The sequence below is a fragment of the Lepisosteus oculatus genome, chromosome 6, assembly GCF_040954835.1.
Source record: "Lepisosteus oculatus isolate fLepOcu1 chromosome 6, fLepOcu1.hap2, whole genome shotgun sequence".
Taxonomy (NCBI): domain Eukaryota; kingdom Metazoa; phylum Chordata; class Actinopteri; order Semionotiformes; family Lepisosteidae; genus Lepisosteus; species Lepisosteus oculatus.
The window spans coordinates 13,543,080-13,569,865 of record NC_090701.1 but is presented as its reverse complement, the minus strand read 5'-3'; the positions used below and the strand labels follow the sequence as shown (position 1 = coordinate 13,569,865).

Genomic DNA, 26,786 nt, shown 5'->3' with positions numbered 1-26,786 from the left:
TGAAAAAGGAATTGTAAGTCAGAAGTCAACGAACAAATACACATTAGGAAAATGTGGACAGGCGTTTGTGAAACTGAGGTAACTGGAGATTTGAAGTACTGGCTTCCTGGAGAACTGTAGATCAATCTTCATTCATCTCAAGCAATTGAATCTCGGCAGATTTTCCTCAGTTTGGAAGCCTTTCCTTTCATACTGTGTCCAGTGACAGTTACTTAATAGCTGTTTTTCACCGATACACACCTGCATCTAGACCCTGCCCAGAGCGCTGGCACTTGACGCACAAATACCTTCCCAAAATGTTCAAGCGTTGTGTAGAATAGATGAGGAGTGAAATGGGCCGCTAGTGTTTTGCGATTGCAGACAGTCAGCTGTTGTTTTCCTGGCATTTAGCCCTTTTTCACTTACTTGGTTTAATGGACTTTGGATTTAACAGACAGAATCTGCTAAAGAGTAATCTGTACAGTCAGAAATACCAGATTTTCCCTGTAATAACAAATTGCTCACAATGGGTGGGTTTTTGTTTTGCGTTTTGGGTGTTATCGAAATTTTAGAAAACATCCAAAAATGCTAACAATATGTAGAAAAGCTCTGTAGAATGCACAAAAATTAAAGCAAGGCACAAAATACATGGATTGAAAACTCATGAATGGCTCCCCAGTTGCTTGTGATGGATTATGTGTTTCTTATGCTTTAGAACATGAATACAGTAAATGAAACACAGGGAATGAAGAGCTTGTACTGTAAATTTATGATAAAGTCACATTGCGTTGATTACAAGTACAAAAATACATCAAATGATTCAGACAGCACATATGAAGGATACATTTTTTTCATATAATAGTGCGTTTGGGCTGAAAAAATGTCCTTTGTGATTTAATGGACATTTGGCTATAACAGACATCTCTTCCTCTCTATAAGTCTGTTCAACTAAGGGATTTACTGTGTGAAATACAATAATTGTATTGCACAACAAAGTGTTGCTGACCAGCAATGCAGCATCACTCCTTTAATTAATACAAAAACCTCTAAATTCCCAGTCTGAAGATGGAGAACTTGATTGTTCTTGTGACAACATGAAGCCTGATCTCATAATCTATGCATGACTAGCCCTGGTCAATACTGGGATGGGAGACTTCCAGAGAAACCCAGGTTGGTGCTGCAAATGGTGTCTGGTGGACCAGTAGGTGCTGCTCTTTGTTCTACAACATCATTTTCAAACTGACACAACAGTATGGTGATCAGGGACACCGTGAGAAATAAAAGCACCAGCCTCCAGATGAGACGGTAAACCGTGATCATGATTAATTGGTCAAAGACCTAAAGGCACTTTCTGAAAGACTAGCGGTTTTAAACCCTGGTGTCCCAGGGCCCACCCTGGGCTTGTACAAAATGGCTTGCCTAAAGTTCCCCCTTACACCAACTGGTGAAGCAATTTTTAATTTCTCTGCTGGACTAGTTGTGTAGAAGGGATCCTGGCGTTGCAAGCATAAGTGGTACACTTCAGAGGCGGATGAGGTGGACACCATTTATGTATAAAGCACTTTGGTATCCTTTGGGATAAAATGCACTAGAGGCGTGACTTTGCTGGTTTTACTAATGTTAATGATAGCCAAACAGCAGTTGCTGCCCTCTGCCACCATGTGGACAATACGTGCCACAAGCTCAAAATATGCAGTCACAAGCTGATTGCTCCGAAATATTACGGTGCAGCAGTATTGGAAAGAAAAGTATCTGACCTTCAGAAACCTGCTGGCAAAAGTTCCCATTTGCCCTTTTTGTCCTCTGCTAAGCACATTTTAAATATCTCATAGAGCTCTGCAGCAAAGAACATTGGGGGATGAGATTCTTTCAGATAAAATAGAAGAGCAGCATTTCCCTCTTGATCTATGAAGCTTCCAAGTTTCAAAGGGATCTTTGAATCATCATCAAACAGAGAAAGCCTTCAGTTATTACAGCGCAGTGGCATTTTTTATTCCAGGCTTGTGAAAACCGTCAGGCAAAGCAGCCAAAGGGAAGGTTGCTTTCGACGTGCATAAAATGATGCAGACTTTGGACTTGCAAAGATGCTTCTATGAACTTAAACAATCTTAAGTTCAAAATTATCCCCTGCTCTACAGCTAGAGTTGAAAGAACTTTTTTCAGCTTTGAAGCTCAGGAAAACATTGACACGGCAAAATCTTGGCAACTTTAATGATAATTGAGAAGGGGGTGAGGAGTACTCTGTGCCACCAGCCCATTTTCTACAATTTAGGCACAGTGATGCTCTTGAAACAAATATATTTTCAAAAGAAAATGAAACAGAAATTTCTTATGAGGAACTCATGGTACTGGCAGCAGAATTGTGTTTCAATTGTAACAGTTAAAATAAAGACCAAAAGAAAAATCTTTGTTTTAATTGTCAATTTCATTAAAAAATGAAGTAATTTCTATTTAACAGCCTTATTTTAATTCATGCAGAACAGTTATACAATACAGTACAATACAGTTTTGTATTGTACATTTTCAAGGTGATATATTCATTATGAATATGAGTTAAAAGTACCACAACTATAACAGCAAACTGTGTAAATGTAAATTGCAAGGGGTGTGCTTTTGTCAGATTTATTTACAGCAGGAATAATTCATGCAAAAATTTAACCAGCACTGGGAATGCCAACAACCAAAAAAAACAGCCAGAAGCATTTTATACCACTCATCACTAGCATCCTGTAAACAAAGCATGTCGTGGTCAAAAACAAATTCTGGACAATTTTAAAGAAAAACATGCAATGCCTTTTTAGCTAACTGACATCAGGAAATAGCACTATAAGGTGGTAAAATAAAGTACACCAAAACGCTCACTACTATTAAAATATCTCTTTCTGTTCCATCAGTTTCAACTCCAGGATCCAGGAGAATCAACTTCAAACTTGGAGACCAGGAGTGTTGACTTGAACACCACAAAGTCACAGAGCGGCTCTTCTGAGGAATATATTCCCAAGGTGACAAGAAGGTGACAAGCTGAAACTGGATCCATCTTACACCCGAAACATCTGGGAACACCTCCGAGACTTCAAGAAAAACAGACTGCCATGAATCATGTTTGTACATGAACAGATTAATCACTGTGCTATCAAACCTGTCCCTAGTTTCCACAACTCCCAGCCTAGTGGGTTCATCCAAACATCATACGGTCATACATTTAAACTCTCTACACTTACGCATTCTTGATGTAACACAAATGTGTCAAATATTGTAAAAAAGAGGAAAAAGATAGTGTCTTATAAACAATATAATGTTTAAATTAATGTTTGACACATGTTGGCTTGGACTGACTGGATTAAAATCCTTGAGATTGAACGTGATAATAAATAACAAGGCATGTAATATACTTAATGAAATATCACCATTTCAACCAGAAGGCAGAACACATAGCATAAGGAATTCTACTCAATGGGGTTGTGAACAATTCAGTTAAATTATATTCATCAACTGACTGCTCACCATCCGGTGTTTGAAAGCAATACGAAGATTCAGAGGAATTCAAATGATTTTTCCTTTCTAATCTACAAAGCATTTCAAGCACATTTCAAGAAACTTCATACACACTTTAAAGACAACGGTAGTCAAGGTTTGGTTATTTCCCGACACTGAGCACACAGCATGAGGGTACAGACAAACTGAAAAACACATGCAAATGGATGAATCCATGTTAGACATTAAGAGAACTAATAACTCTCTACAGGAGAATAAATGCTACATGAGAGCAAATCTGTGGTCTTAATTACTCCAATAATTGCAAAACTCCCCAGCTTTACTGAAAGCTTGTTTCATCTGGAATATGTCGTTAAGTATCGAAATGTTTGACTTTTACACTCTTTAAGGGTAATACAGTAGGTATTCTTGTTAGAATTTGCATAGATGTAATGGTTTTATGATATTGCTATTTCTCATGTATCATTTTACCCCCTAGTCTGTAAGAATATCAATTTACAGTAATGTCAGCTATTGAAGCAAATCCATTACCTACAAAAATCAGAGGCCATGACAGCTGGGGAGCAGCTTAATATTGCCTTTCATTTTATATGATCATAGCTAATGTTACACGACCAATGTGAGGGTCAGAGAATTATTTCACAATTGTTGAAAAAAAAAACATTCTACCAAAATATTATTTCAGGAATCCATTCTTAAATAATGATTTTATCGTTCACATCATAACAGGTAACAGCACATTATATAACAGCATAACAGCACACTAAATAGTACTCGATAAGACTGCAGTCAGGATCCTACTGGCTCCCTTATTTTTAAGCAAGAGGAGCTAACTAGCTTACCTCCATATTCATGAGTCCACTGATCCCAAAGTAATGCATTAAAGTGGATTAAAATCTAGGTAAGCAGCCAAACATTTCATGATTTACAAAAAAAAACTGCCCCACGCTTTTGAAATGCTAGTAAAAAACTATTTCCACAGGCTTCAGAAAACTATACTCTCACCCGGCATTGACAGCACTATATCAGAAGAGCTGTGTCAAAATGAAGGTAGCCATTCTCTTTTCTGTCAACGCCACATGTAAACACACATTGAAAACATTGATTCGCAAACAACAGTTGGTCACTTATTTTTCCAAAGCCCCTCAAGCATGTGCCTAAAAACTAAAGGTCTCCTTGGTTACCAAACATAATGGCAGCAATGAGCAGGCTAAAGGCACCTGGACCTAATCTCTACAGTTAGTTTGCATTAGGAATACCATCAAACAATGAGCCAATAGTAACTAAGAACAAAAAAGATTGGGGGGAAATTAAAAGAATAATTAGCAGGTAGATGCACAGACATTATTAAAAAAATAAAATGTGCTGTGACTCACTTATTAGATCAGAGAACAATGAGACGCTAAGGACTGTTTTGTTATGTAATAGATGAGCTGCTATACGGCTTGGAGCCAGTTTCTGAATTACATCCGAGGCAGGCAAAAATATCTGAAATTCTTCCAAAGCCCATTAAATGAATTACTAATCTCTTTTGGGGTGTAAAAGGCATTTTTGGCTTAATTATCTATGGATCAAAACAAATTAGATTTGATAGCCAGGTATTTCCAGGCAGCAGGAAACCATCCATTATCATGTCTTAAAACAAGGCCAAGAAGACACAAGACAGTCAGGCACATAAGATGAGGTTCAACCATTTTCCGCTACTTTGAAGGAAAATCAACTTTAACGAATGTAAATCTGAAAAGGGGGAATGTACTGCAAAGTCTGAATTCCAAAAAATGAATAATGTCATAAGGTTCGATAATACAAGAGTTTTGATTAAAAGGAACACTGTTGTTTGCTTTAAGAACTGTTATAAAACAATAAGCATCACTTCACATTGCTTACTCCGTTTCCTTTTAAACAGCCCCCAATACTGCAGTCTTACAAGTGAAAACACCCCTACTGTACAAGACTGTATACTGCATTATATAGTATCCAGTATATCAGGTTATATATAGGTTGTGAGGTCCGCGCAGAAAATCATTGGGACCGAGCTAACCTTCATCGACTGGATATATCTCGTCCGCTGCCACAACCAGGCTTTAGCTATTGTATACATCAGGACCCAATTCACCCTGGTCACGATCTGTTTTCACCCCTGGGTTCTGGTAGGAGGTATCGCAGTATCAGAACTCTGACGAATAGATTCAAAAACAGTTTCTTCCCCCAGGCAGTCCGCATCATAAACAGCTCAAATTAGCACCTGCACTTTAAGGTACTGCACTACGTCCTGGCTGTATTATAACGTCTATTGTCTAAATTTATTGTCCATGTCTGTTTGTCAGTTGTGCCTATTTTTTTTCCTCTAATGTTACAACCGAACGTGTTAAAGGGGAACTGCCAAACTATTTTTACTTTTTGGGGTTATAATGATTCGGCAATGATTAGAGCATTTCAAACCACAATGAAACTACCACATACACCATAACGTGTACAAACTCCAATCTACATCACAAAAGAGACAAAGTTCCAATGTGTGTGTTGCGCCATATTGCCGTCATTGTCTGCATTTCAGAACGAGGCAACTAATGCCCAGTAACACGAAAGCAGCCCTATTACATTGTAAACATGCTTTAGTCCAAGCATTTTCATGAAACCAACACATTAAAGTTTTTTTTTCTAAATATTGCACCAACAGGATTTATATTTTTGGAGGAGCTGCTGCGCCAGAGCACATTCCATCACCTGAACAGCTGATTTGAATGAGTGCAACTGAGAAATCTAACAGAGCAATATTAAATTCAGCTGTAACTTTTGATTAAATAATAGGACATAAAACTTTGCAGCACATGGTTTGGAATATCCCTTATTGAAGATACTGTATGCCTTTCTTAAACAAAAGCACAAATACAATTTAGGAAAGTGATGCAACAACTGGGCACAGAGAACTCTGGCATGTTTTTCAGTGAATACTTAGTTCGGGTATCTGCTTACACATTCAAGTAGTAGAATCAGCTTCTCAGCATCAGCACTAATGCATCATAATACTATTTTGTACTGGAATAAGCTGGTACTGTATAAGCACCTGGAAAAGACGTCACACTGTTCAAAGTCATACTGTTATTTTCCTTGGTATTAACAATATCATGACCAATCAACAATTGTTTCTACAATCAAAGTATTTTGAAAGAATATCAATATATATTATTTAATTTGTTACTTTTCACTACACTACTTTACATGTAAAGCTTTTTATCTTGTAATGAACCATAAGACCATTGTACGCATGTATGTAAACACAATAAGACAAAAGGATCATAATCTCTCACTAGAAAAAGGCTTTTGGATAATGCAAGAAGCAAACAACAGAAATGAAATACTATACAATGCATCAGAAGATACTGTATAGTTCTCTTTGCATTCCCTTACAGGAAAGACAGTGGGATTCTGAAAAACAATACTATGATGTTCAAACAAATGTTGAAGCAAACTGCAATGTGAATCTTGTTTCTATTTGTTGTTCTCAAGCTGTCAGTTTTAAAGCCTACTAAACCACTTTCAAAATGTCAACAGAACTATTTGATGAAATGTTAAATATGAGAGAGTATATGTACATGGACTCTCACACTCAATGCCTTCTTTATTTAAAGATGTCTTCAGTGCCTTCCCATTTAAAGCTTTTTATTTTGCTGCTAGGTTAACCACTGATCAAATCTACACAATTTATGCTGGTTATGCATCTGGCTATCATTCTGACTAGCTCTTGCAAATGGAATACCTTATTATTGATTTTACGCTTTAAGTTCCTCTTAATTGTCCCTTCATTAATCCAATTTCTGCATCACATCAATGTTTCCTGTGCAGTAGAGTTGGGCTTATAATTGATTTATTTGGACATGTGACTTCAGACAGTGAAGATGTATTTAGAACCCCAGTCACCAGGATCTTTACCTCTTCTCAGTAAAATGAAGTGGCAGTCAATATTCTAGGAAATTATACTATTAAAACATAGAGCTTAATAATTATACAAATAAATGTGTAGCAGTATTTAAATTTAACCATGACAATATTTGTCTTCAAGCATATACATACCAAACAGATACAGAAAACACCTATATATGCAGATATGTATATGTGCAGTAATCTGGCATCATACAAACTTCATTCTGGTCCTCAAAAACTGCTCATGAAGGAATTTAAAGTCCCATTACTTCCTGTCTAATAATATTATTGGTTCCATAACTCAAAAACGTGCCTTCAAACACCCAAACTTCATCTTAATACAGCACAACAACAGTATCATAGTATGTTGTTATTAAAGTAACATTCCCCATTAATTATTCAAGTAGCATGCTCAAAGTAATTTGCCAATGCATAAACAATAGATAGAAAAATAATAACACTCCTGCTCCCTTATGGCAAAGTACAGCCATTAGCAAATGTTTGAACATTAGGTACTATCCTGTACTAGTTTATACGCACTTGTTACACATAAGCCTTTATTATAATAAAATAACTAAAAATAAATACTTAATCCATGCAGATGCTAGAAAAGAAGAATCTGGGCAATGCTTTCTTTACAAGAGCCTACCTCATAAGAGTGAAAATCTCCTTGTCAAATGAAAACATAGGTAGGAATTACACTACAGTATATCGCATATAAATTAAAACTTGTATACAGTAGTGGATGCTCATACAGCGAAGCAATACTGTGTATACATACAGTCAAATTAAACAGCCCCTTCCGCTATATTAAGAAACATTCTCCCTTTGCTTCTCAGGCCTAGAAGTGTTAACAGATACGGATCAAAAAGAAAGACTAAATTAATTAACTCTATATTATATTATATTTTATTATACGAGCCAAGGCTCACACTTCTCTTTTGGTTAGAATATCACTGTCTTCTGGAACAGGGCTATGTACCATTACTATGTATGGAGAGGCTAATTACCACACACATATAATAGAAATATTTTACTACATAAAAACAAAGATCTTAGGTTAGTATTTTTAGGTGTCCAACTTTTAGTTTAGTCCGACTTGAGAACATCTTATCTATACCCAGCTCTCTAAGCAGTCCCAAATTAAACTAAATAGGTTAATTACCACAACAGCTAGAGAATAAAATGCTGTTAATTTTAAATCAGTATTAAATATTGTTGTTTAATTGTGCCAACAGCTTTTATGTTTACATATAACATAACATATATAACTTAATTTGAAAAGCATTTAATTACCTAGGGCAATACTGAAAGAAAACTGGTTTTAAGTTGTCAGTGCCTCATATCCAGTGACGTATATACCTGGCACTAATGAATAACTGGCGAAATACTTTTTTGTCTGCTATGTTGATAATTTTCATCAAATAGAAATGTCCTTCAAAAGTACACTGCCAGATCTGAATTCACAGCACACTAAGAACTTCTGGATTACAAGACTACTGCTGATCCATCTGCTTTACCACTTCAAATTTTTCACTTGTAGCCTTTCAAAGAGTTTTTCCACAATGGAATATATCCACTATGACTTCATCTTCCTGAAGGACACAAAAGGCCTTTTAATATTTCCACCAGACCCTGCAGCAAGGAGAGAATGTGTGTTTGTTCAATGTCAAAAGTGGGGGTTATCACCAGCAAAGTAGTAAAGATATCACTCCCAATTTAGGTCATTCATGCTTGTATACAATGTAATTACAAGATATGTAACCAACCAAAACATAAATAAACGGAAATAAATAAGGCAAAAACACAAAGAGTGAAACACAGTATTAGTGTACTGGATGTATGCATTTTTTCTCCTGTGTAGCTCTCTTAACATTTCCAATGTTAAGCTACAAAGAGTCCATCCTGATCACAAGTATGACAGGGTTAGTATTTGTTTTTCAGAAAATTACAGAATGACACATGTCACAGAAGTACAAGAGGTTTCATTTACTGTGCACCGCCAGATAAGAAACAAAAAGTGGATATTATCACTGACCTGCCATACTGTCCTAACCGCAGGTTAACAACCGTCTTCCAAAAGGCAGGACGTGATAACATAAGCTGAAATACACTCCACGGTCTTGTGTATTTAAAGTTTATATTTGTAACTTAATCTTTTATTTAATCTGCATAAGTATATATATATAAAATAATAAGAAAATTATTTCGCTTTAAGTATTTTTTTCATTAATTTCCCTATATTTACATATGAATGATCCTTAGAATTGAAAGATAAAAATGCATTTCTAATTATAGACACTCATCCAACTAATAATCATAAATACATTTGCGGGAGAGTGTTACCTATGACAACAGTGAATCACTGGATAAAACACAGCCAGAATACAAAAGAGTAAAAAAATGAAAAACCACTCAATTCTGTTTACAAGTGGGCTGTTACAGCTACTGTGCCTGCTGCCACACCGGGAACAAACAATGCAAAAAAAGGGTCGCAAAACCAGGTCTCTCCCACCTTTCAAGTCACATGCCAACTTACAAACTTAAGGATCATTGGACAACATGTTAACAAAAACAATGTGCTGTATGCGTCTCAGAAAGATACTTCCCAGTGGCCATAAAAGCATATAATTACACACTGCTTCTCTTTTGACAAAAGACATGGCTTTCAAATTCACTCCGGGTTGTAACTTACTTGTCCTTCTAACATTTCCCTCTGCATTCCTGCCCGATCCTGTTCTGTGCTGTTGGTTCTTCGAATGGAAAGGCTGTGGGACTTGCGCTTCTGCTTGGCCTGACGAGCAGCTGCACTGCTTCCACTTTCAACAGGCATTACTCCTCAGTGACGTCTTCTCCAAACTTCCTGTCTGAAACTAAGCAAACATGCAAGGGCTTGCTCAATCGTCGCATCACTTCCTGCGTTGTTTTTTTGTCGTTGTTTTATGCAAATGACAGTTATGCTCGAATATTGCCCTTGGACAAGACTGCATGGTTTCTTATTATAGTTCAGGTGAGTAGCTGCGTCAGCATGCGTAGGCTGCAAAGGAACAAGTAAAATTTAATTCCATGCTGAAAAGAGAAGAAAGAAAACACAACATTTCAGCTGTGGAGCCTTCTTTGGGTGCGAGAAGGCTCCACAGCCGAAATGTTGCATTTTCTTTCTTCTCTTTTCAGCATGAAATAAACCTATTATTACTTTCTTATTATTATTACTTTTACAAAGACATTAAACCTTGGGTGGCTTCTGTAAAATAAATGAATACGCAAAAAGGTAATTAGCGTCCATATACTGCCTATACCACATATTCCGGAAAATGAAAGAATATGCAATTAATGAAGATTAACCCATAATGATTGTGATAAAACCTGAGGCCACACTTGTATTTGGACTAGCAATCTTTACAAAATCAAGTAAACGAATTTCAGAATTACCATAAAAGTGTGTAAATAACAAATATAAATACAGACCAAAAAACCTTGAACACTAATCAAATAGAACAGAGAAAGTCAAAAGAAAGAGGACAGATAAGTCAGCTTTGGAATTCTTAATCAGTGATGTGCATTCTTCAAAGCCATAGAATTACAATCAAACAGAAATGCTTTACACTGATCTGGAAAGAAGGCAGTAACCACCCTTACCAATTTCTCTGGCAAGATGTAACTTATAACCACTGCAAATAAGCTTTTCTTAAAGAGAGACATGAACCTTTCGTGCAGTTAAAATATTACACCAAGACTGCTTTAAATTTTTTATGTACATTATTTATCACATTCACCTACTTGAAAAAAAAAAGTTGCCAAGTTCAAACGTTTTCCTATTAAACGTTGGTAACTTTAAATTACAAATCTAACACTCATCACAGGAAGGAAAAATTACCTCTTTCACATTTTCAAACACAATTTTGGAAAATGAGCATGGAATGTGCATTAAATTTTATATTGGAGCCAAAAGTCACTCATTTTTGGAGCAGAAAGCTTCAAACGTCTTTATCTTATTTCTCATTACAGCATACGACCCACTTTATCTTTGAAGGGGAAGACAACAACTCATACATTATTAAACTCGTGACCCTGAAGTTTGGCTCATGTAACTGTACACACAACACAAAAGGTTGTCTGCTGATAGGCACCGATATTACATTATATGTATTATTCAGAGAAATCTAATCTAAGACTGCACAGACACGGTTTTATGTATGGTGTAGCATTAAAGACATCACATTATTTTACCTTTCAGGCTTTTATTTGCCTATCAGACAAAATAACTTAAAAACAAATGAATGCCATTGTTTTTTGATAACCAGTTTTATGTTGCAGCCTGAAAGTATTTTTTTTCTCAGAATACACACACAAAATATGAAGAGGAAGCAATGAAGATCTGATTGTCTGCATTCAAATTTTCCTGTGTGTCGGTCGATATGGCAGAGAGAAGTAGCAACACAAAGGTTCCAGCTTGAAACGTACTACCGTTAGCCTGCAATAGCCTAGTCAGAATGAAAGGGTTTTCCATTTCGGTCTCTCAGTTTTATATTTAGAAGAAGAAAATACAATCAAAGACACTAACGTTTTGTGTAGAAATTGTTCAACTATTTTTGAGTAAAAAAAATAGTTTTCCAGCTGAAGGTAAAAAAACAAACACTAAGAACTATTTGTACATTTAATGTCAAGTCCGGTATCTAATAAGCACATTTCTTTAGCTATCAGCTTTGATAGGTAATGGGCAGTCACCTGTTACTGAGGTCATACACTGTATTTTTAAGAGAACCCATTAGCAACATCATCCAGTACATATACCTGTGGTCATCTTTCTTGTGTTGGTGCTGGCATCACGACTAACTGCCTTTCTGCCGCTACTCAAAAATAACCTTTTCATTACTAATTTACCTTTAGCGCCACACTACTCGTCATCTACTACAGCAACATCTTATTTCTTCACCCATGATTAGGATTTTTTTTCTTGTTTGTGCACCAACAATCTTGCACTTCATCTGATTAATTGCAAGTGATGCATATTGCACTATACAATATTTTTTATTCGAACAGCTTATGATTTCTCATCCCAACTCCTTTAGATCACTCCGATACACCAACTTAGTTGCTGCTATCTTTGGGATTCTGAGACATCATTCCGCTTACACAAAAGGTCTCCGCTAAATGAAAATTACATATAAGCGGAGTATAAAAAATGTGTATATTTCAGCAGCACAGTCAATTTCCAAGAAGCATGAAAAGGAAGACAAGATTAACTATACTGGCTCTAAAGAGTTAAGCAAAATTAGTGATGAATTAAGCAGGCATTTTACCATATGCCACAATCTGTCATTATCATTATAAAGAAATAATACACAAGTTTAAGTCCGTCCATGCTGCATAATCATGAAACCCACAACGTCAACTAAGAAGATTATTGTTAACATGACTCCCTAGTGATCTAGTAGTTAGAATTTTGCGTTCACACATGCTGCAGTCCAGGTTCAATTCGCAGTCAGGGAACAGGTGAGCTGTATTTTTTAGGGCTGTGGGAGTCTGCAATGAGCTGACCAGCCATGTTGTTGAAGTAGCAACCGGGGCTTCTTTCAAGAAACGTCTGGGTGAGATCGTCGGGATCGGTAAACCTCAACCGCCAGCCTTAATGACACTAGACAGCCTTAATGATATTAGTGCAATCCACACATAATATGTGCAGACCAAGGGTAGTGCTGAGGCTTATTTCTATATCACCACTAGCACAGAGCAACAGGACAGCTTTTCTGAGGTTTTTCTAAATCATCAAGAAAAGAGCGACTGAAAGTATGTTTCTGAAACAAATCCTCATGACCCACCAATGTACTTCCTGCCTGTTAACGAGTTTCTTCCAGGACACATGTGGCCCCATCTAAGTGTGTACTGCTCGTCTTTATGGGTACATCTCCCACATCATTCAGCTGTATCTCCCGGGCCTGTAATTCAAGCTACTAAAAAAAAAATGAGCTTTTGATTTTAGTGATAACGCCTTAACACTCATACAAACGGTATAAAGTGTAAATTAGACAGAAAGTACGGTCATGTTTAGCAGCCAGAAGAAACATTTTTTAAAAAAATCTGAAAACACACAATGATGGTATTCCCATTACTAAACAGGTACACATTTCCATTTTTTTCTTTCTTCTATTTGTTCACCCGACCCGAGGCAGATCAGGAGGAAAGGAAAAGCTACAAGTCAAGACACTGAAAAATAAGTTACTTATGGCTTAAGGTTTAAAGCCAGTTTGAAAGATGAGTTTAAAAAAAAGAGTATTCTTAATTACAACGTCAATCACCCAACTAAAGAGTTCCAGTTCAACGAAAGGGCCCTGGAAAGCTGTCGTGGAGTAGAAACCCTATACAGCAATGCGACGAAGTTGCTTCAAGGTTGTCACCAGGCATGACGATGCAGTAACTCTTTCCAGTGTCTATCTTTAATTTAGTGCTCCCCCTCAAGGTCTGGGTCTGGGAGCGGCGACAGCAAAGGACGTACCAGCAGAGCAGCAATCACAACAGTGCGAAGCCAAGATTTGTAATTAAATCCTCTACCTTTGGTTATGCACAAAGCTAAATGGAAAAATGCTTTGCCTGAAAAGAACAGATACGATGCATTTAATTACAATTGGACTCTGCTAGTGTGCAGGGAATGACCTTACCATAGAACGAAATCAAAGCAAATCCACCACGTTTTTCAATAACAAAACCGCAGAAATTTTAAGATAACCGAATACATTTTAAAATCTGGCTTCCGGTAAGAGTTTTTTTTTACAGTAAGGCGTGCGGTTTTTTTCTGAAACCAAATTGCATACTTATACAGTAAGCTAAACGAACAAGTCGGTATTAATAAAGTATGGCAAGGCCACTTATCGACCAGATATAAATTAAAGCAAAACAATGGCACTAGTATAAATACGATAAGGCTTCACTGTAATATCTTTGAATGACTCGGTGTTTATATCCAATAACTGAATGTATGTAACGTAATATGACGCTGCACGCTGTAATGTTTGTAATGTTTAAGAATTTCGATCGACTTGAAATATATATATATAAGTACACATTGCATGATTATTTTACAGTTGTATCGTTTTAGATTCAAAATACAGCAACTCTACTTTTATTTACCCGTTTCTTAATGAGCATGATCCTTACCCACTTACAAACCAGGCGAAACGAACGGTTTCAGTGAAACAGACCAAGCGAGAGGTCCACTGTGCCCAAATGATAAACATCGTTGTTTTGTTTTTTTAAAAAAAAGATAATCAGAAGACCTAAAATGAAAATGCGGCCGCCTCTTGTGTTATTATAACATCGTATCACACCGAAGGCCACGTAAAGCCCGCAACTTCCCAAATCCTAACTAGGCGGGCTCGGCTGCAGCGACAAAAAGGAGACACGGGCAGTACGCGTCTTTACTCACATTAAAGAGCGTCTGGCTACACAAGCGCCCTTCGCTGCTCGCTCATCTGGAGGAGGATAAAGGGAGAGAGTGCGTCTTTCGAGTGACCATCTTCCAGAAAAAACCTGGAATGGTCCTCCCCCCCTCCCTCCAGCACCCCTCTTTTCCGCTTGGTTTCCTGCCGGGATTCTTGTTGACGCTTCTTTTCCTCTGCTGTCAAAATAACATGCCCTCGCAGCATCCGGGCACCCACAATAGCTGGGGTTAAAGGACGGCTTCTCGGCAGGCTACAGGGCAGTTGCAAAACGCTAAAGGCCGCCTCCTGTGTGTCGCAAGGCGTTGCTTATTTCGAGTTGCAACCTGTCAGGAACACTGCTTCCGCCAGCTTTCACCCCCCGCGAGAGACCAGTCAGGTTTGGTTAGATGCGGAACTTGTGCAAGTGCTTTGCTGCAGCGGATCGTGTGCCTTCGATGCTCTTCCGTGTAAAGAGTTTGAAAGAATAGCTCCGGGTTCACTAGAAATGGGATGAGCCACTCAGGGCAGCACGTTAACAAGGAGCTGCAACACGCTCTCCAAATGTACTGTTTCCAGAGGGCGCTAGTGTGAAGAACAAATACAGTATCCTTGCTACAGGGCAATGAGCGATGCAGCGTTTGTTTTCTTCATTAATAGTCTGCACTTCAGTGAAATAATTTGAATTACATTTTAATATATTTCGGATTGTCTGGATTTGATCTCACCTTCATTCATCACATTATCATAACGATTACTAATCGCACCGAAAATAACAATAACATTTCAAATAATTTTCAGACAATACAACTACACAGGATATTTAACACAAAGCAGTATTTTCATAGGTCCTGCTTAGCATGAGCAGATCTTGGTCGGCCTAATTTTAATTTAGAAAAGATGGACCAGACCTAGTGCAAATCAGGTCATTTCAAACCAGTCCTAGATATAATATGTTTGGGGTGGACTAACTAATTTTGTTAGTTTGTTAGATGAGAAAAGGGGTTTAAATTTAATTGGAAATTCCCCTATTCAAATCCTCTGGTATAGTTGTAATTTTGCTTCTTACCTAATATTTAATCCAGCTGCAGTTCTGAGTGGTCAGAACTAAAGGCCATACTAGTTGTCCTCAACAGTAATAGAAATCACATGATTAAGATTTAGTTTACTGAAAATTTCCTGACTATCCTTTGAAAAAGTACAGATTATTTTAGACCAATAATCTTTGTCAGGAAGGTAATAATAGGATGCTGATGCAAAGAGAAAAAAAAGATTGAATTGTTTAATACATTTAAAAGCTCACTCTTAAGGGAGACATTATTTCTACTTTTACTCAAACAATCTGTTTCCATTACATGGTGAAGTATTCATATTGCAATTTCTGATGAGCTAGTGTGAAAACCTTTCTGTGTCTGAAGATAATTATTTGGTAGGTTTATCTATGAGCAGATGAAAGTAATCAGTGTGGTATGTGAAGAACCCAATTACATAAGTGTAAAATTTAAAACCTGTAATTGATATTGCTATAATTACTCAGTTTCATATGTTTCCCATCAGATAGTTCTAGGTACCTCTTTAATCTTCAGTTGTTGTTTAACTAAACTCTAGTCCCTCGATAATTCTGCAAAGGCTAAATTTAAAGTATTTTCACTGAATCTGTGTGAGATCATCATTATTAAGTACAGAGAAAAATATTTAATATTTCATGGAACCTCTGACACAAAATATGTTTTATGTCTGTCACACCTTTAGGAAATTAGATGGTTGTCACCATAAAGAGGTTAGCAGTGAAAAAGTACTGAGAAGTAATTCTGGAATCCAAACAGTTTGACATTTTTCTTGTAGATGGATGCAATGTAATTTTTCATATATAACATCACAGGGCAATTTAGATTAAGATTAACATCCACAGCATGTCACCTATCTGGGTTTTAAATGAGTATCTATAATCTGTACATATCAATCCAACACAACAAGCTGCATAGGGAAGAGATGTATAAAAAGGAAAAAGAATGGGATGATAAAGATCTGTTTACTTCACAATTAGCAAGAAATCAAAGAAATAAGATAAGATAAAATGTTATTGTCCCCTGAGGGAAATTTGTTATGGACACCCAGCACTCCTGTACATTTAAATAGAGTGCAAACAAAAAAAAAGGAGAAGAAAGAAAAACACTGCACATTATTATATTACAAAAAAATTAGAAAAACATTGCACATCATTCTACTGTACATGTACATTATTACACATAACAACATTTAAAATGTATACCACATCACAAAACATATTGCACTTGCTCAAAGTGGGTTGTAAGAGTCAAAATTGTGTTTATCCTTGACATTTGCATTGACAGTTTTAATGGATAGTGGACCAAAGGAATGTTTGTATCCGTTTGACTTACATTTGGAAACCCTAAAACGTTTGCCAGAAGGAAGAAGTTGATATTCAGAGTTGAGGATGAGGGAAGGATCTGATATAATTTTTCCTCCCTGTTTGATTATGGATTTTTCAAAGATTGTCTGCAGGGAGGGATGCTGTTTCACTCTGGATCTTCACACTCTGGACAAAAAAATAATGACAGGTCCTCCAGGCGCTTCCACAGGTCAAAGACATACAGTACCAGTAGATTGATTGGCTTCTGAGTAAATTGCCCCTGGTGTGAGTGTGTTTCTGACTGTGTGTGCCCTGCAATGGACTGGTCTCCCATCCAGAATGCACCCTGCCTTGCACCCATGTGTTGACTCTCTCTCTGACACTACCCCATGTTGGGTAAAGTGGACAGAAAATGGGTGAATGAATGAACTGTAAAGTATGAGCCACGGGGCACAATGTGATCTATATGTGGAAGTGCATTTAAAACCTAGCACAGGAGGCATTTCTTCATCCTAAGGGCTGTGAGAGTATAAAACTAGCTGTTTGGCCATGTTGCTAAGGCTGATACCCTGGCTTCTTTCAAGAAAAAGCTGGATAAGATCCTTAACTATTAACTGCCATGCAGACTACATTGGCCAAATTGCCACCCTCTATCTTGAAACCTTATTTTTTATCAGTAAATTACTCTCAGCATATCTGCATGCAAGTAAATGAAACTATATTATCAATATCTGAAAGGAGCTATAGTAAATAATGTAGTAAATAACAAAGTTAATAAATTACACCACATTGGGTAGGGTTGCCTGATTCCAGACAATTCTTATTTCGGAAATACATTTCTCAGCACCTAAAGTAAATGAATGTATCAGAATTTGTTAGAGGTTTCTCCTGTGAAGGACATTATGGACTCATCTATTAGCAGACTTTCTATTACGTTCCTGAAAAATGAGGTCTTCTAAAAACAATCTTCTCGCTGTCATCTATCATTGCTCTCTCATTTCTAATCTGTCATCATCCATGGCAAGCAATTATGTGTGAAATCCCTGAATGATATTTATGGGTACCGTACCAATATCAAGAATAGAGAATCAGTTAAATGAGATATTTTACATTACAATTTATAATTCGGCACACAATTCAGGCACCTCCTGTGTTATTCATGTCGACAATAACCATAAGCAATATCAAAAGGCTATAAACAATGCCAATAAATGACCATTTTAAACTAGTATATTGCTTAATATATGTTCAATGTGGAAATGATTTCTATTGTGTACCATAGGCCTGTGTTCGTGACTGGAATGACATTTTAGTGTCAGTTTAACTCCTTGTTTTCCTCATGTAGAGAGCACAACCATGCTGCAGACAGACTTACCTGATGCTGGAATAACAATACTCCAATAACATAATTAATCATTTTTTAAAGGAGGTCCTGATCTTACCTCTTACACTGCTTTTTTCCTGCTCCTTTTTACAGTTTCGTTTCTTTTCAGAGCAGCTGTGAAGTTAACTATAGTTAGTGGCCAAACCTTCTTGTGTAGATATATTACTTTAGTACCCAGTTGCATTACTAGAGATAAAAAGGACAACTCCTTACCTCCTTTAGCAGCAAAGACATCTCGCCAAATTGCTTTAACCCATGAAAGAATGAAAGGTCAGATGCTCTCTCAAAAGCAAGAATATAGACAATTCAACACAGGCCGGGAATGGAAGATGTTGGCAGATGTAGGCCCCATCAGAATTGTTGATACCAACCAGTCCAACTCTCTATGTCTTGTCTACTTTGTTAAACTGACGGTGCCCTGGGAGGCTCTGGTGAATGAGGCATATGAGAGGAAGAAGCTACCGTATGACAAGTTAGCAGCTGAAGCAGAATGATGTAGAAAAGTGTGGGTCTGCCCAGTAGACCAGAGGATGTTTTGCAACATCCACCACCAGGCTGCTGAAGGAGCCTGGAATCTGTGGCAAGTCTATCTGGGCTGTTTCAGAAGCTGCAGAAAGAGGTAGCCAATGGCTCTGGCTGAAGAGGAGAAACCCCTGCTGTGCCCCAAAGTAAGTTGTGAAAAGGCTGGACGGACATAGAGGTGGGGAGTTCTGGGAGCCCAAAACCTCTGTTGAGCCTTCTGGAGGTGTTGTGCCCTCATCAACAACACATTGATGATGGAAGGTGCCCCCACTTGAAAATCCCAATGACATGTCAGCACCCCAATCCCCCAATTCTCACCTTATGACAAGACCAGTGAAGTGCTCCCCATCTCTTAAGGGATTCTACTATTAAGTCCTACATGTCAGAATTACCAAGTGAGTTGCCGTCCAGTGCCAGTAGCTTCGTGGATATACACATGGGGCCTGAGTTTTCAATACTAGCTTTGCTAGTGAATGTTTGCGTTTCAGTTACAAAATAAAGGTACAAAATGGTCAAATCAATTGGAATTTAAAAGAAGAAAGGGGAAAAGCACACTTGAACATACTGAGCACCGAAAAGAAATGTATTGTACCATTTATAACTGCAACAAATTCACAAATTTGTTATCAGGACAAATGAGAAAAAATGGCAAGTGCATTGTTGTTTTATTGAACAGACGTGGCACAGGTAAATTCATTACGCTGGTTAACATTTGTCATCCGCAGGGGGTCTATTGAGAAAGTCACAGGCTGGCAGTGATATGGATACTGTTAGAAGCAACATAAGCTGTACATCTGTGATGAAAGCTGTTTACTCTGAAGTGTTAGACTTGAGAAACAATGTATTAAAATAGCATTTTGTTATTTTTAATATTTTAATAGTTATAATAAAATGTATACAAATACATGTTATGTCATTATTAAATGCAATAAGAATTTTCATCATCCATAAAGTTGACTTTAATGTGAAAGAATAGTCTGCCTTGTTATCTTATTTAACAAGGTCACAAATTAAAGGCTTTCTAACTTTAACTGAAAGCTGGCACACTTTATCTGAGGCATTAGATTCTTGTACAACCAAATGAAAAACATAATAGATTCTGTTTTATTCATGCATTTTGGTACTGCCTATATAGTATGTTGTATTTGATGCTATGGTAATTCAAGTGTACACTTATACGGGCGGCACTTTTAAATGCCAAGCCAATTTGGCGCAATAGTGTGATAACGTTTATGAAAACCCGTTTATGTTTTTGAAAAAAATAAAAGTTGAATACAAAACCTATACCGATCTGCAAAACTAAGTCTCCTTGACCTCTATAACCAGCATAATCCACGGCGACAACGTCAGAACAGCACGTACTGTACAAATAACATTGATAATAATCATGAAACAGTACAAACATGCAGTCCATATACTTTAGGGCGATAGCATTGTCAACAGTAGAATGGAAGGGGAAGGAAAGTTGTATCACGCAGTCAGGTGATTTAATTTTTAAAAAAGGCATCTTTTAATTTTAAATTGTATTATAGCGAAAGAAAGAAGAAGAATGTTTAATCAAATGCCAACGTTTTTGCAAAACTTGAAAGATCTGGCAAACACTACACACTGAGCTACTGCAAAACAGCAGTTCCCTTCCTCCACCAATGAGCAAGTCGCTCAGTGGGATCGGATCTTGCGTTATGAATATAGGCGGTGCCAGTGAAGTGGACCGACCGAAGCTACTGTATCCACTTCCGATATTCAGCCCACCGCGTTAGCTATAACTTGCGTTTCACCGGTTCCTTTCTAGAACAGTGCCGCGCATTAGTCAACGGGTCTGTTTTAATTTCCTCTGCCGAGCCAAAACGGCCCAAACCGTGCGCGGCCCGACCCGACGCGCAGGCGAGTGTGGTCTGATGGCGTGTTGGGGGGCTCGTTCTGCGTGATTGGTGTCTCTCCGGGTCTGGCGATGCGACGCTGCCTGTGGGCGGCGCTGAGGATGGTGCCCTGCGAGGGTCCTGCTGCCGCGAAGCCGATCGGCACGCTGCGGGTCCGGGAAAGCGGAGGAGCAGCGGGCGTGTTCGGTGGGCTGCCAGCTGTTGCCGTTAATTCCTTCTCGAGGTAATGAAGTATGAAAGTTTGAGCGTTGAGCACGCAGGCAATTGTGCAATTCTGAGTCTAGCCACCTTCCTGAGCACTCGGTAAATCTCTTTTTTTTTTCTCCTTGGACAATGCTGTAAGTACTGTTGTTTAAATCAATTTTCTTCTGGAGTACGCCAGTCGTGATTTTATTTTATGGTGCCTATGACAGTAACTCTGCGGTGACTGGGATGTGAATACATGTTTTCATTCGACCTGTTTTGATCATTACAAAGGTTATTTAAGATTTTTCCCCTTTCAATCTTGTATAGGTATCTCTGATCAGACATTAGCATAGACGCAGCTGAATCCAGCTTTAGAAATAGAAAGTGGCACACAGCTTTCCTCGGCTCACGTTGTATATAAAATAAAACACGCCTTCAACATCATCAGGTCTGCGCGTTTAAGGATACGGTGAAGTTTTGAGCACTGTGTTCAGAAATGTGTAAGAAAAACGCCGTGTTTCCGTGTTTTCAGAGGTTTTGGAGGATTGGGAATGCCGGAAATTAGCACAGATAACCTGGACGAGAAGCAGGTACAGCTTCTGTCCGAGATGTGCATCCTTATTGATGAAAACGACCGGAAGATTGGAGCGGATACCAAGAAAAACTGCCACCTCAACTCTAATATTGATAAAGGTATATTCTTTTTTTATTTAATCATTCTCAACCTTTTAATACGAACTGCTCTGCAAAAAAACAAACGATTAAGCTCACACTTAAGGAGTTTCCTTATATATAGTTATAGTTGTTTGCTATCTGCGTGCGATTCTCGGTCACTGTCATCGTCACCACATTATTTCACATGCTAAACAGGTTGCAAGCGGTGCGCATTTAAAATCAGTATCACGCTTGTTATATATTGAATATACGCTCATCTAGTTACAGTACATATATGCATACTGAATACCTACGCCAAGTGATAATAAGCATTAACAGCAGAATCCAGAAGTTTCCTAATTCCAATTATTGGACACATTTTTGCAGTTAAATATAAACTATTTAGACCCCCACCTGCTCTGTTACCATTTTCATTGTATAATGCAGAGACACTGCATTATACACTCATGGAGCAATAATTGCATCTTTTTTTCTGGATCTCACTGGGAACCCTTAAAGATAGAAAGGTCTCCAGTGGAAAATTTCCTCTTTAAACAAAGTGCTCATACGTTTATGTGAACACTGGACCTTCTAACTACCCTTTGTAGCTGAAAATACGTTTCTATGCCTTGATGGCCTTAACAGATCTTCAAAGTCACGAATATGTCAGTTATTGCTTAGTTACTGGAGTGTGAACTTAAGTGGTGTTTAGATGATGATGAACTTAAGGTAAGGTCAGGGAGCAAACATTATGAGAAAATTAAACCTTTAATTAAAAAATAAATTAAAAAGTTAGTCACGTTTACTTACTTGATGTTTTTTATTTCACTTAGGAGTTTAAGAAACAAAAGGTTTTCAGAAATACACATCATACATGAATTATTTTTTTCCCTAGGTCTTCTTCACAGAGCATTCAGTGTGTTCCTGTTCAACAGTGAGGAAAAGCTTCTGCTGCAGCAAAGATCTGATGCAAAGATCACTTTTCCAGGTGCCGTTTTCATTTAAATCCATGATTCTGATCTGTAGATGCATCCAACTCAAGGGTGTAAGGAAAGAACAGTTGCTTACAAGGAATACCATAGAGTTGAATGTGTTTAAATACACTACCTTTTAACTCAATTTCCTTATATCTCAGAAGTAAAAGAAGGCTGTGCCTGGTCAATATTGTGAAATGAGATTCCTCTAAGAAAAGCCAGGTTGCTGGCTGTAAGTGGTATTCGTGGACTAGTAGGTGGCAACATTTCCAAAGCAGTGCCCAAGTATGCTACTGAAATATCCCTAAACAATATGGACATTACTCAATGTGTAGGGTAACAGATCTACCGGATAAATTCCCTAATACAAGAAATTGTATATAGCCAATAAAGTGATCTTATCTTAGGCAGTTCTGTGGTAATTGGCTTTAGATACTGCTTAAAACAAGTTTTCCGTAGCCTAAATGCCTATAACTTTGCAAAATATAAACCGGGAAAGTAAGCCTTACTTAACATTTTAGAACCTTAAGACTTGGAGTGTTGTTTTTTTAACCCCTTTAGGAAAACTCTATAAAACTGAGGTTCTCAACTCTTGGAGATCTCCGTTTGTGTTTTTTTTTTTATATATCCAAGCGAGGTCTTAATCACCAGTACTAATTAGCTTTAATTGATCTGCTTGCTTGAATAGACATATGGTTCCTGTTTCTGCACTCAGTCCATATTTGGAGAAGCACCTGCTTCATGCATCAGCATACGGAACCTAAAAGCAGCCCGTCTTCCTCATTTTGTTTATACTCAATGTTTGACAATTTGGTTACAACTTTACAATCATATTTTGGCGGCAAAAAAAAAGTCACTTGGTAGACCTGCGTTACGAGGCTGTTGTGTTATGTGCAGGCTGTTTCACAAACACGTGCTGCAGTCACCCTCTTCATACGCCTCGGGAACTGGAAGAGCAAGATGCTATTGGAGTCAGGCAGGCAGCACAGCGGAGGCTACAAGCTGAACTAGGAATCCCCATTGAGCAGGTAACAGTGATTCGAGAAGGTGGGCAGTTTAAAGTAGGTGATGACTCTACCATTTCTTTCTAGTTCATTACTATTCACACGAGAATCACTGTAACAGTTCAAAATTTGCAAAAGTAAATGTGTATCTTAGAACTCTGTGGAGTTAATAGTAGAAGAGCCTGGATTTATGTGTCCTGACACATTGAGGGCATACTGGATGTCACATTATGGACTTTGGAGGAATAATGGGTACTGTGGGCAAGCTGCTCATCTAATTGCACAGTGAGTGAACAATGGAATACTAGACCCAGTGAAAAGGTTCCCAGCCAGACACATTCTGTGTTAGTCTGGCCATCCTTGATGATCAGATTGTTGGGGTGTGTAAATCTGATCACCTCAACTTCAATGCCCACCATTTTTTAAATCTTGTAAAACGGTTTAGTAATGTAGATTAAATGCTGAATTAAATGTTTATTACAAAATCAAGGTAGGCTTTCAAGGTGGCTCAGCTGGTAAAGACATTCACCCAAATGCACACTGAGCTCTAGGATCCCAGCTGTGAGCCTGGATCAAGTTACTAGCTGACCGTAACCAGGATTGCCCAAGTGGTGGGGTGCAGTTGGTTAAATGCTGCGGGGGAGAGGTTGTGTTAATTTGGTCAGGGATCTCACAGCAACACAGTGCAGCCTCCCAGGCATTTGCAAACATGCAGTGCTGTTGATGAGGGATGGACCTCTGCTCCAGTCAGCGCTGAACCTCCAGTATAGGGCTGTGTTACCCACAATGTGCTAAAAGAGAAATATCACAGTAGGAGTCTGGCTCCTCCTTATTCTCTCCTGTGTGCGGTCACAGGGTTTAGAGTTGCAATCTGATGCATGAAACACATTCAGCTGGCAATTTTAAATCAGGTGGATGTAACAAAAATAAGAGAACTCGGCATATTAAATTGACTTTCAGAAAATTAACTAGTTTTGGTATAGATACATATGTAAAAAGTGCCTTGTGTTTAGAATGCCAGCCTCACACTACAGGACTTTTCCTACAATTTTTAGTCATAACCTTCACTTACATAATCGTAAGAAAATCACAGCAAGTTGTAGAAAGTTGCAGCGCGCGCCCATTACCGTCAGTTGTGTAGTATGGCACCCCAAACGACTCAGTCATAGCGCTCTTAACAGCCCCTACAACTCTTACGACAATCAGACTGTGCCCATTATATTACACGTTATAGCGCAATACTATTTTTTTTACAATATTTCTTATAAAGGTGTTTTATTTTTGTAAATTTGTTCTATAAAGAAGAATTATTTTTGAAGGTGTTTATTTGTGGAAAAGAAGGCCTGTGTTACATTTTTCAAGATGTTTACGTGCTTGTTCTCCATGTTTGTTTAATTTCGTGTGGTGCTCCTCTTCATATTCCGGTGTGTTTCACATGGATTGACTGCCAGAATGAGGCAACCTCGCAGTACTATCGTGGTGCAATCCAAGATTTGAAACCGTGATGAAAAGTCATGAGGGAATCCTGTATTCCTGTATAATTCGACACCCTCTAGGACAGAAAAGGCAGTGAGATTCAGCAACTACAGTCGTTAAATTTGACATGCTCTCCGACTAGAAGTCGTGTCTAGTCCTGTAGTGTGACGCTGACATAAAGCACGCTTCATCTTGAAGGATACAAAGCTGTTTCATAAGTTAAATCATATATAATCTGTTCAGTTCAAATGTGAAAAGTCAGAAACATCTTGGACACCTGGTTTAGAATCTTACTTTTTTTTTTGTAAAGCACCATGGTATCTTAAATGCCAGAGGATGTTAGGGCCGTTTTCATCTCTGAGATGGCACTAGTGGATGCCTTCCATCCACGTTTTGACTAGTACTGTTTTCACTTCTGAGATCGTAAAGTAACCATGAGAGAACAAATTGGTCTATTACAAATAACACTTTACTAAATGATTTCATGATAGATTTTAATTTTGGCAGGTACCACCTGAAGAAATGACCTATCTGACCAGGATCCATTACAAGGCCCAGTCTGACGGAATCTGGGGAGAGCATGAGATCGACTACATTTTGTTTATGCAGAAGGATGTGGAGCTCAGCCCTGATCCCAATGAAATCAAAAGTCACTGCTATGTAACTAAGGAGGAGTTGAGAGATATGCTGAAGAAGGCAAAGAACAGCAAGCTGAAGATCACCCCCTGGTTCAGTCTTATTGCAGAGACATTTCTGTTTGAGTGGTGGGACAACTTACACAAATTAAAGCAGTTCATGGATCATGACAAAATTCATAGGTTGTAAAATGAAAGAGCACCAGTGTTTCTAATTGTACAGAACCTGCCTTTGCACATATGACTTTTTGTAGAAATAGAGTACAGAAAATAAAAGTTCTAGAAAAATGCACACATTTCTAATACTGGTTTGATCATTTTATGTATACCTGAGCCACTGAGTACTTCTCTTCCTACTGCAGTGTTGCTTACTATGTGCATTTCTTCCTTGATAAGATGTTATTTACGCATTGTTAGGTAAAAAGTTTAGAAGCTGTATTCCTTTAAATGAGGGAAGCTACATTTAAGTGTAAGCTTCTGAATGGAATTCATTACAGGGAAAAAGTTACCAAGTAAATTATATTAAATTAAGTGTGTAATACAAGTGCTGTATTATCCCTCTGTTAAGGTGATTGCTTTGCTTTAATTAGAGCTCATAAATGTATTGGATAAATTTACAGTACTCTACATGACCTACAAGGTAGTGTCTCTCCACAACTAGGTAAAGGACAACAAACACTAATTCTCTGATTTACCATAAATATTTTATTTGCAAAGTGGGTAATAACTCAGCCTCACCTCATACATGAATAAGTTTAATATTCTATCAATTTAATAACATAAGATGATTAATAACCCCCATTTACAAGTATAAATGGAGTACAGTGGCTAAATATTAAAATATATGGTAAATTATAGCTACCATAAGTGTATGGTAAATTCCT

The 26,786-nt window shown here is 37.8% G+C and overlaps 2 protein-coding genes across 8 annotated transcripts in view; one reads left to right on the top strand and one right to left on the bottom strand.

Annotated features, from left to right (window-relative positions):
* The window catches only part of wdr37 (WD repeat domain 37), a 47,933-nt gene extending 32,638 nt beyond the window's left edge, over positions 1–15,295 (bottom strand). For 2 of the 5 annotated variants that reach the window (XM_015354854.2, XM_006634427.3), the window contains exons 1-2: positions 14,822–15,291; positions 10,094–10,271 (exon numbers count right to left, since the gene is read on the bottom strand). In XM_015354854.2, the coding sequence (XP_015210340.1) occupies positions 10,094–10,231 (138 nt within the window). In that variant the 5' untranslated portion in view covers positions 10,232–10,271; positions 14,822–15,291. Of the gene's footprint in view, positions 1–10,093; positions 10,272–14,553; positions 14,753–14,821 lie in introns of those variants that run through there. The other 3 variants (XM_015354850.2, XM_015354852.2, XM_015354851.2) reach the window with 3 other exon arrangements.
* A 5,501-nt stretch (positions 15,296–20,796) lies between these two features.
* On the top strand, positions 20,797–26,194 carry idi1 (isopentenyl-diphosphate delta isomerase 1). Of its 3 annotated transcripts, none has more exons than XM_006634428.3 (5): positions 20,797–21,196; positions 21,692–21,852; positions 22,709–22,801; positions 23,685–23,815; positions 25,775–26,194. In XM_006634428.3, the coding sequence occupies exons 1-5, from the start codon at positions 21,045–21,047 to the stop codon at positions 26,090–26,092; spliced, it is 855 nt and encodes a 284-aa protein (XP_006634491.3). In that variant the 5' UTR covers positions 20,797–21,044; the 3' UTR covers positions 26,093–26,194. The 3 variants fall into 3 exon arrangements, with proteins under 3 accessions (XP_006634491.3, XP_015210394.2, XP_015210395.2); XM_015354908.2 differs by having other exon boundaries at positions 21,192–21,276; XM_015354909.2 differs by lacking the exon at positions 20,797–21,196 and adding an exon at positions 21,226–21,311.
* The last annotated feature ends 592 nt before the right edge of the window (positions 26,195–26,786 follow it).

Excerpts from the sequence above, each read along its gene's own strand:
- idi1 (XM_006634428.3), top strand. The coding sequence starts at position 21,045 with ATGCGACGCTGCCTGTGGGCGGCGCTGAGGATGGTGCCCTGCGAGGGT. Across the intron at positions 21,853-22,708 it reads CAACTCTAATATTGATAAAG|GTCTTCTTCACAGAGCATTC; the intron begins GTATATTCTTTT and ends TTTTTTCCCTAG. Across the intron at positions 23,816-25,774 it reads TAGGAATCCCCATTGAGCAG|GTACCACCTGAAGAAATGAC; the intron begins GTAACAGTGATT and ends TAATTTTGGCAG.